The sequence below is a fragment of the Pleurodeles waltl genome, chromosome 1_1, assembly GCF_031143425.1.
Source record: "Pleurodeles waltl isolate 20211129_DDA chromosome 1_1, aPleWal1.hap1.20221129, whole genome shotgun sequence".
Lineage (NCBI taxonomy): Eukaryota > Metazoa > Chordata > Amphibia > Caudata > Salamandridae > Pleurodeles > Pleurodeles waltl.
Window position 1 is genome coordinate 132,644,029 of NC_090436.1, and position 14,930 is coordinate 132,658,958.

At 47.3% G+C, this 14,930-nt stretch overlaps 1 protein-coding gene across 2 annotated transcripts in view; it reads right to left on the bottom strand.

Annotated features, from left to right (window-relative positions):
* The window catches only part of ST8SIA5 (ST8 alpha-N-acetyl-neuraminide alpha-2,8-sialyltransferase 5), a 341,938-nt gene that overhangs the window by 65,127 nt on the left and 261,881 nt on the right, over positions 1–14,930 (bottom strand). For both annotated transcript variants that reach the window (XM_069218874.1, XM_069218872.1), the window contains one exon: positions 13,349–13,493. In XM_069218874.1, the coding sequence (XP_069074975.1) occupies positions 13,349–13,493 (145 nt within the window). The remainder of the gene's footprint in view (positions 1–13,348; positions 13,494–14,930) is intronic.

The window sequence follows — 14,930 nt, forward strand, 5'->3', positions numbered from 1 at the left end:
ATATGGTGCTTGAAAAAATACTGTAACACAACATCCAAGAAAAAGCAAACACTCGTAGGAATGTATGATTAAGTAAAGCTTGTGAAATATAAACAGGAATAACATGGATTATCACAACGGTTTTTACATTCATTGTTAAAAAATTGATTAGTTATTTTGACCTTGCAGCTCAGGCCATAAATACAGTGCCCGAAAGGGACCCATTCCAATGTCTGTTTTTGATTACTACCGAGGACCCAGTCCATATTTTAGCCTGATAGCCCGCCATAGTGAGCTATACAGCCATGAAAGGCTTGCTGCAGTGTTAAAGGCCTGAGCCTAAGGTAGGGGCTTTCAAAAGGGAACACGCCTTTAATGGCTAGTATAGCCCAGTTATAGCGGGCTGTAAGGCTATTAGAACATTCAGCTCCTAGTGGGCAGAATGTTCTAATTAGTGAAACAAAGCCCTCAGTGATCCCAAGAGGTTGAAATCCCCTCGGGCTCCGTGAGGCCTTAGTTCACAGCAACAGCTGTGAAAGACAAACATGGAATGTTGATGCTCCGGGCTTCTACCAGCCACTAGAAGCCTACAGCGGGGTGTGGTTTAACGCACAATGGAGTACAATGGGATCTCTCGCCTCTCTGGGCTCCACGTTGCTTTTTGACCACCATCTCAAGCACTGGAGCCAGATCCCGCACCACGAGCCAAGTAGGGAACACATTGGTATAACCCCCACCCAATGGAAGCTTATTGATATCTTGGGATCAGCCCCAAAAGGACACTGATAGGAGCAGCGACCGCTAGTGACAGGTGAATTCTGCAATTTTGAAGACCCACGCGGCCATCCACCCGTACCTGCCTTGGGGCCCGAGGCCCAATACCACCAAGGGCACATTGGGCCTTTGCTCCTGCTGGACCTGGCTGCTGGACTCTAGGGAGCCTTGATGATCACGCCTCCGACCGCGAGTCTGCGGCTACTGGCAGTCTGGATGGCCTGATGGGGGAGACTCGGGCCGCCATGGTGACAGTGAAAGTGAGGGGCCTGTCCTTGCCATTGGTGCGGTCAGGAGATCCGACACAGGCTGCCTGAGCTCCAGCACCTGGGGAGCGCCTCGAGCCGCCGCCTCTTTTGTGGGTGTTGGTCACTGACTGATCCGGAGGCTGAGAAGAACATAGTGAGGCTTGGATGGTAACCCTTGCTGGCACGGCAGTGCCCCCTCCTCCCCTGCACCCACATCTGCTGCTGGGAATAGTTTTTGGCCTCCGGCTGGCCCCTTACCACTCTGGCAATGCGGGAGCAGATCCTGGAGCCCTGGATTGAGGGGATGACTGGGACCTCTGGGGTGTCCCCTGCACATAGCTTTGCAGCCTGAGTGGGGCTTGGGCCCTCGCCCTGGCCCTATAGATCCGTAGATAAGCCCGGTTGATGTCCCTGGAGTGACAACAGCCTTTACGGGAGCCAGGAGCCACCAACCGAGCACCACGAGCTCTAGCGGTCCCTGCTCGACCTGGGCACTCCCCCGAGGGCGTTGAATGGTCTCTGCTTGCTAGCAGGTCAGGTGGAGCATTTGTGAGCCTTGGACCTTCCAAATTTTGAGCGCTGCTCCATTGGGGGGGGAGGGCTTTGACCTCTGCCCCTCTACCGCAGAACAGCAAGAAACATGGGTAACTAAAGAAGGCCGATGCCTGCCTGCGCCTCTTATGGATGACTAGCCACCATACCACAACCTACCCCCAACTGCCTCACAAACTGACTCCCTTGTACGAGACTCTAACAGGCTGCCCTCTGGATGCCATCCTGCCTGGCCCCAACTGGCTACATAACTCAAAGCACCAACCCTCCGCCCAACTCACACTGAGAGGGGATGTATTCAAGTCCCTGCCTGGTGGCCGTCTGGTGACACCCCAACTTAACTGCTAAAGAGGCCCACTCTTGCCAGGTGCATTGTTCCTGTAGTGGGGACTGCTTCTCCTCCTCTTCTTCAACCATGTCACGCAATAAGCCAGCTAAAGAAGTTCTGCTACCGTCACTCTGGAATAAGCCTGGAATGGCAGACAAAGGCAAACCTCAACCTACCCACGAAGAACCCAACATTCTTCCCCCAAGGTCCTAATCACACAAGACTACATGATGCAATTTCTGCAGGAAATACACACAGAAATTAACTCTCTTAAAGCTGACCTCAAGACATGAATCAAGAACGTCAGGTGAGAAGTCAATGAGATAGGAGAACGGGTCGATGGATGCATGCTCAGATGACCAGGAGGCACTTTAGAGACGCATTCCTACCCTTGAGGAACAGCACATTGAGCTCCAAGCCAAACAGGAAGATCTCGAAAACAGGGTTACAATATCATTCATTTGAGGGGTGCCTCAGGGAGCAGAAGGCACTGATATTATGGTGTTTAACCAAGCTGTTCTTCAATTGGTCTGGGGAGTCTCAGGCGCCCCTCCGCCCACTCTACAATGTGGCCACCGAGTGGCAAGTGCCCCGGGCCACCCAAGTGAGTCCCCTGATATCCTAACCCATCTGCATTATTTCATAGAGAAAGAAACCATCCTCCGCATTGCACAACAAAAAATCGATCTGGTTTTCCAGGGGCACACGATACAACTGTAACAGCACCTCTCCCCCATTAACGCTCTGACACAGACGTGACTTTAAAGCTATGACAGACAAATTACAGAGCCTGGACATCAAATATCAGTGGGGACACCGCTCACACTCCTCTTCATTTGGGAGGGTAGGATGTGCACACTGTGTCCACTCCGAGAGGCAGAGGACCTACCGGGGCTTGCCCTGGCTACCACTGAATGGCAATCTATCTCCAAAGACACAGTGCCCAAGCTCCGCTCTAAGCCAATCTGGACCGATGCTCACCATTGACACTCTGACAAAAGCCCTAGCGACACAGGAGACGAAAAGAGAAATCATACATCACCTACGCAGCTTGGCTCCCACTACCTCTCTGACTGCGTCCCCTGCAGACAGTTCATGACGGGGACATCATCATGATTTTATTTAGGGCAATGAGCAACACTGGCACCATAAGTGCAGCCCTCAGCACACATTGGTGATTATCGTGCAGTCTTCTCTTGTAGACTTCATGAGCAACCATGGCCACCGTCCTCAATATTCAATGGTGGCGGCTGTAAGAGATCCGGAGGGACATACCCTCACCTCCCTGAGCTCTGCTGTATCCCGAATATGATGAACCCCACCCAGCGATTCGGTATGCTAGAGGGTGAAACTTCGGACAAGACAAAGACACTGTGATGCTGGTCTACGATGAAACAGATCACACAAGTTGGACCTGACCAGTCCCCAACTGTTGTTTATTGTTCATTAATGTTTTTCTTTTTTTTAGGTCTGGAAGCATTCTTGTATCTCATCCTGCCCTGAGAGTTTTAACCCCCTCACCACGCCTATTTCCGCCCATTGATGATAGGACCTCCTTACAGAGAGTCTGCTTGGCAACAGACACAAGGCACAGAGACCCCCTCCTTCCACGATATTTTTCGCTAACGGTATCAATTTTCTCTCTGTAAACATTTGTGGGTTCGATTCTCAGAGCATATGCAACATATTTCAGGCTACATGCTTCACCATGATCCAGATGTAGAACTCTTACAGGAGACACATCTGAGAGGGGCAGAAAAGCACCAAATGGCGCACCCGCACTATCCCCTCCATAACTGGGCTTCTGCTGATATTAAAATGGCAGGAGTGGGTATACTCTGTAAACCAACTCTAAGGTGCACGAAAGCAGCAAGGGACATTATCTCATTCTACATCGCCTAATGGGAAGACCAAGCTCACCATGTTGAACTTATATGCACTCAACACGCCTCAAGATGCCTTCATCCGGCATGTCCTTAGGTAACAGCTTCAGGGGGTTGACGGGAACATGATAGTTGAAGGAGACCTCAACTTAGTCTGGGACCCAGCAATGGACCGCCCCACTACCACTTACCCAGGATTGGGGGCAATGTCAGTGCAGTTAGAAACAGAAATCAGGTCCCTGGGGCTAGTGGATGCCTAGAGACATATGTACCCTGACTCCCGTGATTACTCCTTCTACTCACACGTCCACTGTACATACTCACGCATAAATCATATATTTATCATCCATACCCTTCTTTGTGCATTAGGACTTGCCGAAATCTCTGACATTTCCATCGCAGACCATGCACACATTGTTCTCTCCTGGCACCGGCTGTCTCCTTCCAAGATGGAAGCCAACCCTAGCCAACACAGACGTGCTACTTACCCTGACTTGCCCTGATATTTTTCTCCCAGCAGTGGTGACACGTCTAAACACTTTCAAAGTGGTCTATGGTTTCAAAGTTAAAAAGGCAAAATCCAGCATCTTAAACCTGACCATTTCAGCCACGGACATGCCAAATTGCAACCGCTAGCACTCTTCACATGGTATCCTGTGCTCAAATATCTAAGCCTCATCATAATGCCCACATTTACAACCTGGTCTGCAGCTAATTGGATGCGCCTACGCCATGTGCTAACCGATGACCTTAGACGTTGGAAACACCTATAAATCTCATGGCTGGGCAGGATCAATGTTTTCAAAATAAATGTCCTCCCTTGAGTCCTGTATCTTTTCCAAATCCACCCCACCCCAATACCTCAAGATGATATACAACGACTCCAGCGTGAGCTGAAATCGTTCATCTGGGGTGGAAAGAAAGAAAATGAGTTACTTACCTGTAACTGTGGTTCTCCAGTATTGGTATCTTTCATAGATTCACATGCTTGAATCATTCCCCGTCGTCGAAGTGGGAGTCCCACGGTACATAGAAAGCAATAATAGAGATATTTTTTTTTTTTTTATTGAAGTCAATAGGAAAAAACACATTCAATTGTAGAACAATCAGCCTCTTTATAAAGAGCCCAAACTTCAGCCAATCAGGCGTGACCACCCCTTTAGAACCCTCAGCACAGAGGCTCAGTCTCTCAGATTTCTCCGCACTAGAGATTACAGGAAAAAACCAAAAGAGGTGAGCCCATCTGGGGAGGAGGGTGGGTCGCATGTGAATCTATGAAAGATACCAATACTGGAGAACCACAGTTACAGGTAAGTAACTCATTTTCTTCTCCAGTATTGGGGTATCTTTCATAGATTCACATGCTTGAATCAGAATAGCCAGCAGTAAGAACAAAAGTTTGATTCCTGTAACACCAATAGTATGCCTAAGTATAATGCATGCTATCTGACTCTATATAGGCAATTAACAATTGCAAATTAAGTGCTAGCCATATTAGCTATACAAACTATGTATATATACATATATATACAAATATATATATATATATATATATATATATATACATAAATATATACATATAAAATACATATACCTATATCCACCCACATGACACTATATATTTTACATTATTCATTAAACAAAACACAGAGGACGGAGGGTAAGAGGTTATTGGCTCACCTTATGCAAATAAATTACGCAATACCGCTTGTTCTACTGCAGCATCCACCTTGTCAGTAGCTTCTAGGCAGTAATGCTGGGTGAAAGTGTGAGCACGTGTCCATGTTGCCGCCCTGCAGATCTGGTTCAGAGGGACTCCGGCGAACAGAGCTGTTGAAGTGGATACCGCTCTAGTGGAATGCGCTCTGACACTGGATGTTAATGGCATCCCTGCCAACTGGTGGCACAATTGTATGGCGGAAGAGATCCAGCGCGCTATACTCTGTTTAGTAACAGCTTTACCCTTATTGATGTTTCCATAGCTGATAAATAATTGTTCCGATTTACGGAAGCCGCTTGTCCTTTGAATATAAAATTTTAAACAGCGTTTAATGTCTAAAGAGTGTAGAGCTCGTTCCGCTGCCGTTTGTGGATTTGGAAAAAATGTTCTGAGAACCACCGGTTCATTTAGGTGAAAAGATGATGGAACTTTAGGTATAAACTTTGGATTTGTTCTCAAAATGACCACCTCTGGCTTGAATTGAAGGAAAGGTGGAGAAATTGTGAAGGCCTAGATATCGCTGACTCTCTTTGCCGATGTTAAGGCTAGAAGAAGGGCTGTTTTAAAAGAAACGAACTTGAGATCCACTCTATGAATAGGTTCGAACGGATGTTTCATTAATTGGGAGAGCACAATGTTCAAATGCCATTGCGGTGCAGGACGATGAATTGGTGGAAACATCCTAAATAAACCTTTTAGATATTGTTTTATTATTCTGGATGACCATAGTAAAGGTGACTGAGACGTCCGTCGGAAACGGGATATGGCAGCCAGATGCACCCTAATCGATGAATGTGAAAGACCGGATTTAGCCAAATGCAATAAATATGGCAAAATTTGTTCAGGAGATGACCTTAGAGGATGGATGTTGGAAGCTGAGCACCATAAGCAAAACCTCTTCCACTTGAACATGTATGTTCGGTTTGTAGACTGAGCTCTGGCACAGACAAGCACCTCTCTGCAATCCGGAGGAATATTTAATCCATCGAATTCATGGAATTCAGGAGCCAGGCTGATAAACGAAGAGATGTCGGGTTGGGATGACGAACCTGACCCTGGCTCATTGTCAACAAATCCGGTATTGCCTTCAGCCGAATGTGAGGTTGTTCCGAAAGTAACAGAAGTTCTGTGAACCAGAACTGGCGTGGCCATCTGGGAGCGATTAGTAGAATCCTGCATTGTTCCCTCTTCATTTTTTGCAGAAGTCTCGAGATGAGTGGAAGCGGGGGAAAAGCGTATGCATAAATCCCTGACCATTTGATCAAAAACGCATTCCCCTTTGAACCCCTCTGCGGTCGCCAGCTTGCGAAGTGTTGGCATTTCTTGTTGTCTCTGGTCGCGAACAGATCTAGACTGGGTTTGCCCCAACGACGAAAGAGACTGTTGAGAACTGACTGATTGAGTTCCCACTCGTGGCAGCTGGTTCGACTCCTGCTCAGGGCATCTGCCCAGGTGTTGGTGATCCCTGGGAGATGTTCTGCTCTGATGGAGATTCGATGCTGAATTGCCCAATGCCACAGCTTCTGCGCCTCCAGTGATAATGCCCGAGACCTTGTGCCTCCCTGCTTGTTGATGTAATGCATGACCGTGGTGTTGTCCGTCCTTATCAAAACTGAAGAATCTCTGATGTTCGTGAGGAAGGATTTGAGTGCCAAAGCAACCGCTCTTAACTCTAATACATTTATGTGGAGAGTTGATTCTTGAGTGGACCATTTTCCCCTCACGGAGAGATCCTGTAAATGAGCACCCCATCCCTCTAGGGATGCATCTGTTGTTACTACGTGCATGGTCCTGTCCTTCAGAAATGACAGTCCGTTTGAGACGAGGGGAGTTTCCTTCCACCACCTGAAAGCCTGTTTCGCTGAAGGGGTTATTCGAATTACCTCGTCGAAAGAGCCTTCTATCTGTTTCCATTGATTGTCTAATTGTTGTTGAAGAGTCCTCATGTGCAGACGACAGTTCCTTATCAACGGAATGCAAGACGATAGCATCGCTAGAAAAGACTTGTAAGTCCGCACTGAAACGGACCTTCTTTTGCTGAGACGTGCTGCTAAGTCTCGAAGTTTCTTTCGCCTGTCCTGCGAAGCAAAGGCTTTCGCTTGTAGAGTGTCTAAGATGGCTCCTAGGAACGTGATGTTCTGAGTGGGCTCTAGGTGAGACTTGGGATAGTTGACTGTCAAGCCCAGAGTTCCGAAAAGGGAGAGACATGTCTCCGTGTCTCTGGCAGCCTTCGATGCTGTACGTGCCTTTATTAGCCAGTCGTCTAAGTACGGGAACACCTGTACCCCTAATTGTCTGAGGTGGGCCGCCACTGGCGCCAAAACCTTGGTGAACACTCTTGGAGCCGACCTGAGGCCAAAAGGCAGCACTCTGAACTGGTAATGAATGCCTGCAACCCTGAACCGCAAGAATTTCCGATGATTGGGGTGAATGTGGAAATATGCGTCCTGAAGATCTAACGATGTCATAAAATCCCCTCGGTTGAGCAGGCGCAGGACGTCTTGAAGAGAGATCATGCGAAAAGATTGTTTCTTGAGGTATTTGTTGAGCGAACGAAGATCTAGAATAGGCCTCCAGTCTCCGGTCTTCTTCCGGATATGGAAAAAACGGGAGTAAAAACCTGTTCCCCTCTGGCTCCTTGGTACGACCTCTATCGCTCCCTTCCTCATTAAGATAGCAATCTGTTCCATAAGATCGTTGAGATGGGCTGGCGGGGGACCTCTTGGTGGTACTTGAGGGGGAGGTTGGCTGAATTCTAATGTATGCCCCCGATTGATAATATCCAATACCCATTTGTCTGTAGTTATTCTGGACCATTGGTGTAGAAATTTGGAAATTGTGCCCCCTATAAGAGTGTTGATATAGGGGCTGGGTGCAGACACTTGATGAGGGTCACTGTTTTCTTGCTGTATCTTTGGCCCTGAAGGCAGACTTTCCTCTCGTTTGTTGTCTGAAGCGAGCTGATGATTGCTGACGAAAGGAATGCGGTTGTTGCTGGCCGAAGGTTGAGCGAAATTGACCTTGGTAAGAGGAGTAATGACGATACTGTTGAGAGCCTCCTCTATATGAAAAGGTTCCTCTCCCTCTCGCTCCCCGAAAGGGTTGCCTTTTGTACTGAAGCGTTGCAAGTGATCTGGCTGTTTCAGTGTCTGCCTTAATAGACTGCAATGCATCATCGACATGTTTGCCAAACAAAAGTTCGCCATCATACGGCATGTCCAGAACCTTCAATTGAACTTCAGGCCTAAAAGAGGTAGCCTTAAGCCACCCCTGGCGTCTGAGCACAGCCGCCCCGGCCAACTGTCGAAATCCTGTGGAGGAAACATCAGTGGCAGAGTCTATGATTTCAGCCGAAATCTTTTCCCCTTCTTGCAGAATTCTACGAGCTTCTACTCTACTGCTCTCAGGTAACATATCTATGAATTGTGACATGTCAGACCACATCTGGCGATCGTATCTCCCCAGTATTGCTAGAGAGTTAGCTGCTCTAACCGTGGTGGCAGCCATAGTTGAATTTTTTTTGCCTATGGAGTCCAAACGACGTCCTTCCTTGTCTGGGGGGGCAGTCAGAGATGCCGATGGATTCCTGGACCTCCTCTGAGCTGCTTGCGAAATAACCGAATCCGGTTTAGGATGGCTGATCAAACATGCTGGGGAGTTTTCTGGTGCCTTATACTTCTTCTCCAGTCTCGGTAAGACTGCAGGAATGGAAGACGGAGTCTGCATGACTTTTAGGCCCTCTTCCCAAATGAAATCGACAATGGGAATGGCCCTTACCGATTTCCTAGTGTCTTCTTTAAAGTCATAAAGAAAGCAATCCAATTGTTTCGAAGTAATCGGCAGCTGGAATCTCTTCGCAGCTCTTTCCATGACACTATGGAAACCCTCAATGTCCTGCGGTGGAGAGTCCACTGGCGGTGGTGTAGACGGAGATGGAGTTTGGATTTGATACTCATCCCACTCCGGAATGAGAGAATCCGAGTCCTGTATCTCCCCTTCTTCCTGTTCCTCACCGGATGAAGGTGAAGCAATACCCTGAACCGATGGAGGTGCTGTGGTAGGGTCCGGAAATTCTGAAGGTCTAGCCGGAGTGGACACTGGTGTCTGTGGAGGCTGTACCGGTGTAGAAGAACCAGCTGGAGGAAATCTCGAATAATAGTCCCGCATCGTTTGTTGAAGGTTGTTTATCAACGAGACCGGCATCTGTACTGTCTGTTCTTGTTGTTGGAAATGCCCTTGATCCTGCTGGTCCGTATAGGGCTGAAGATCCTCCTCTTCATCCTCCTCTTGGCACTTAATACGTAGTTCGGATGGACTACGTGCCACTGGAAAAAAAACGTCATCAGAATAACCATCACCGTCGTCATCAGCAAATAGATGCTGCGGAGGAATTGGCGTATTCTTGCTGGGCGATGTATGTGATGGCAGCAATAAGGAAGACTTGCTCTTCACAGGTAAAATTCTTTGGGGTAGGTAAGGAGATGTTCCAGAGTGAAGATAATGAGTCGTCGACGGAGCTGCCGTCGACAGAGCACTCGTCGATGGTGTTCTCGTCGACGGTGCAGGCGTCGACGTTGCAGGCGTCGACGGAGCCGTTGTCGGTGTAGTTGCTATCGGTGCTGCCAGTGTCGACGAAGGTTTCGTCGACGAAGTCAATATCGCTGCGCCATCCGTCGACGGTGTTGTCGTCGACGGGGTTGTCGTCGTCAGGTGTGTCGTCGCTATTTTCGTCGGTGAAACCGACGGTGATCTTCTGAATTTTCTCATCGATGAATGCGTCGACAGCAAGGACTTCAGCTTCTTACCCGTCGACGGCTTCTTTGTGATTTTCAAAGTGTGCGACGACGACGGACCATACTTCAGACTCACCGATGTTATCGTCGTAGATGACAGCGGAGACGAAGTTACTATCATCGGTGATGGAGGAGCTGTAAACGTGGCCGTCACTGTAGTCGTCGTCGAAGGAAGGCCTGTCATCGACGGAGCGCTCGTCGACGGTGTCGTCGACGGTGTCGGTTTTTTGGACGTCGACGGAGGCAGTGAGCTTGAAGGCTTTTTAAGCTTCTTTGAAGAAGAAGCAGGTGTGGATGGCTCTGAGTGAACCTTGCCACATGCTACCTTGGATGTTGAAGGTAGATCCCCTGGCTTGTCCTTAAATGCATGCAGCTTCTTGGCTGACTTACTGCTTGTATGGGATAGGCTCTCCACAGACCTCTTCCTTTTCTTTGAGGTCACTGAAGTGTCACTCTCCTCTTCAGAAAGAGCTTCCCTTGCCTTTTTTTTCTGGAGCCAAAGTAGGAGCCTGGCTTTTCTGTCCCTCAGAGTCTAGTTGGGAAAGGTCCTGCAGATCTTACAGTCCTTGACCTTATGCTCTGGATGTAAGCAATAGATACATTCTTTGTGAGGATCTTCACAGTGAAGTCTCAATTTGCCACAGGTCCCACAAGGCCTAAACAGACCTTTTCTTGTAGACATGATGGAAAAAACTTCTGTAGAAAAAGTCAAGTGAAAATTTCCAAAGATTTCTCTTGAAGAGATAGAAAACTGAGCAGAGCTCAGGGAGACTCCCTTACACACGACGTGCGGTAGAAAATCTGAGAGACTGAGCCTCTGTGCTGAGGGTTCTAAAGGGGTGGTCATGCCTGATTGGCTGAAGTTTGGGCTCTTTATAAAGAGGCTGATTGTTCTACAATTGAATGTGTTTTTTCCTATTGACTTCAATGAAAAAAAAAAAAAAAAAGTTTTTTCTCTATTATTGCTTTCTATGTACCGTGGGACTCCCACTTCGACGACGGGGAATGATTCAAGCATGTGAATCTATGAAAGATACCCCAATACTGGAGAACCTCGAATCTACACTAAACTTTAGATGCATCCTAGAGATAAGGGAGGACGGGCATGCCCAATCATTTAGAGTACTATTGGGCGGCGCACCTGCGCTTTATCTCCACCTGGGTGGAGCGCGAAAGTGAATCCCGCTGGTTTCACATGGACAGGGCAGTAGCCTGTAGGCACCTGTGGGACCTAGCCTGGCTCCCTAATCATGCTCGCCCCCGCAGTGCATATGCACCAACTTGGATTAAAATGGTACTTATAATTTGGATCAAATTGGCAACATCACGTGGACTGATCAACCTTCTCTCCCCGAACACCTGATCTCTCGAAACCCTGACTTTACTCCTGTGCTGTTCCTCTCAAGCCGCCTGGGCATATACCGATAAAGACTGTCGGACACTGAGGGACCTTTTTCAGGGAACCGAAAAAAGACATTTGAGCAATGTCAAGAGGTATATGGCCTCTAGCACAGGGCCCGGCTGGAGTATCTACAGCTACGTCACTGGGCGCTCCAATCCACGACCTTCCCTATGATCATATGCCCCTACACCCCATTTGTGACATTGGTCCAGACCTTTAGTGAGAAGAAGGAGCTCACCTCCAACACCTATCTCACTCTTCAACACTCCATAAACATGACTACACACTCCTACCCATCCCTATGAAATAGAGAAATGGTAGAAGAAATCACACCTAAGAAATGGGACACCTTATGGTGAGGTATATCTAAAACATACCGTAGCCCCTCTCTGTGGGAAACGGCTTATAAACCCATGTACTGATGGTACTATACTCCTTCTCACTTATCAACTATGTACCCGGGCACCTCCCTGCTTTGCTGAAGATGTACGCAGGATGTGGGTGACTTTATCCATACATGGTGGACATGCCCCTCCTCCCCACCCCAGATACAGCCATTCTGGAAGGAGATCCTTAGTCACATTAAGGATGTTCTGAGTTACCCTATCCCCACCACCTCCCTCACAGTTATCCTAGGTTTACGGGTTTACAGGTATGACTGCTGCAGACTGGATACTCACTAGCCACATGCTTCATGCAGTGAGACAGTTGATCGCCTTAGCTTGGAAACAGCAATCCCCACCCTCCCTGTCACAATTGGTTTGATCACCACCCTTTGGCAAATGATGGCACTAGAGCAACTTAGTCACAAACCATCGGGCATGGATGTGAGGTTTGGCAAAATCTGGCACCCTCTGTTAACGCATCTCTCCTCCATAGAATTTGCCTGTTTTGCCTCAAGGGCACTGAAGGCATTGGAACTGTTTTTCTGACACTAATCTCTCTGTACAAAATGAACGTTCCCCACTCAGCCCAGTACTGGAAAACTGGCTTCTCTGATACCACACATGCCTTGCTTCTGTACTAGACTAACCTGAACAATGTTTGTTGATATGTCTTATTATCTTGTTCTGATTCCCTTTGTTGTCTCTTTCCCCCTCCCTTCTTTCCTGAACCCACAAAACCTATTGCCTACAATGTTGTATTGCTTTTCATAACTAAAGATGAAATGAAGGTTCTGCTGCCGAGGCATACAGCAGACGTCTACACCTTTCAAACACTGCCACTAACAGTGTTTTGCTGTTCTCAACACTCTGCTCTGCCTTTGGTTGTGTGGTGATGTACGCTTCATGCTAACTTAGTGTGCTTATAACTTACAAAAACAGAGTTTGAAAGAAGAAGCCCAGAGCACTCCATTGTCTTCAGTGGAGTGCTCAACATTCCAATGTTCTAATAAATCTTTGACGCTCTATGTTTTTTCCTCTCAGTTTTGTTGCAAGCACCATGATGACAAAAAGCACTTGTACTGTATACCCCTCAGGGATGGTGTGGCAGGGGCAGTGACCTTGAGACTTTTCTCCGAGGTGCGTTAGGCATCATTTTGCCTCTCCCAATTCCCCCATAGTCGAAACAAATTTATGATAGCAAATTCAGGGTAACATGCAAGAACATTTATGACTAGTAGCTCTGGTCACTGTAAAAAGTAATTGAATGTAGAAGTGTTACAAACCTTTGGGAAAATTCTGAAAATCTCAGAGTTGATGTGGAATAATCCGCTGGTGTCCACCTCATATTTGAGCTTCGTACCAAGTGGGGTATTTTTCTGTGTGGTGAACAGAAAAGCAGGGGCATTGCAGCACCGAGAGAGAGCAGACCTAAAGAGAACACAAAAACAGTGAGTGAAACTGCACTATCCTTCAGTGGCAGCTGGTGACATTTGAAAGTGGTGGGGCGTAAAAGGTAGCGAGTAAAGCAAGCAAGCTTAATGGACAAACATGAGGACCAAGGTGAGTCCCCCTCCCAAACAAAATGAAAAAAGATTGACAAATGATGCATTTGACTCCTATCAGTGACAGGGAATGGATTCCCTGTCACTGATAGTGCCTACCGCCATGGTTTTTGTGGCAGTAAGGAAGCCACGAAAACCATGGTGGTAGGCAGGGTCATAATCCAGCAGGTGGTACAGTGACGGCCGTCAGGCTGGAGATTGATGTCTCCAGCCCGGCGGCCGTTACCGCTGTGGCGGTCGGTGTGGTACATTGGTGGTTTGGCTTCAGCCAAACCGCCAATGTCATAATATGGAGGAAAGTACCGCCAGACTGTTGGCAGTAGCCCACCGTCGGGGTCGTAATGACCCCCATAGTCTTGAAAAACTAAACACATTAAAAAATGCCTCACATCTTCCTGCGTTAATACATTCAACAGTTACTTTAATGTGCAAATTGTACAGTGCCACAACTTCAGGCCTTTAAAAGTGTGTGCTTGCCCAGAGTCTTGCACTGCATGCAGCATCAACTTTGGAAGAAAATGCTCTAACCAGACATCAGGAAGCACCCACAGCTGCTGGCTGCAACCAATCATACAAAAATCTTTACAGATAGATCTTTAAGTGGGATGGAAAAAGTGGGGGCTCTCTAAAAGGTAACATGTAAAATAAATTGCTGTGATTCCCATAGTGTGCCACCCGGCCTCTATTTTGGTTTCTCTCTCAGATGTTATTACATCCAGAAATATAACACAACAACTAACATACACCTTGGTACTGTTGGCTTTGTCAATGGTTGTTAGCTGTTTAAGATAAATGAGTAACAACAATGATTAATTGTAAATAATTAACATTGGAAATGTTTCAATTCTGAAGTTGTGCGACTGTCAATTAAATACTATTGAGGCTTATGGAAGGAGTATGGCCTTCAGTTATGGGTGCTTTACATTAGAAATGTGTGCCTTTTTTCTCTTCACGTCTGATCCATCTGCACATTTCCATTCTCCTCTCTTTCCTCTTCATCACCCTCTTTTCCCTCTCCCCTGAATGCACTTCCCCGCATCTCCCTCATTTTACTACCCCCAAACATACACTGCACTCATTCACATGTAGGCACTTTATTTAATTTTGCTTGCCTTCTAAATATTTTGACCTCTATGCACACCTTCACACACATTTACACCGAATTTCATTTGCAACTACAATACATGACCATTGTTCTGTGGGCTCTGCAGAGAGATCAACCGTCAGGCACTTTACTTTGCCTTCAGCCTCAGCACCAGCGCTCTCAATCAAAGCCTCTCATACACCTGGCAGGAATCAAAGT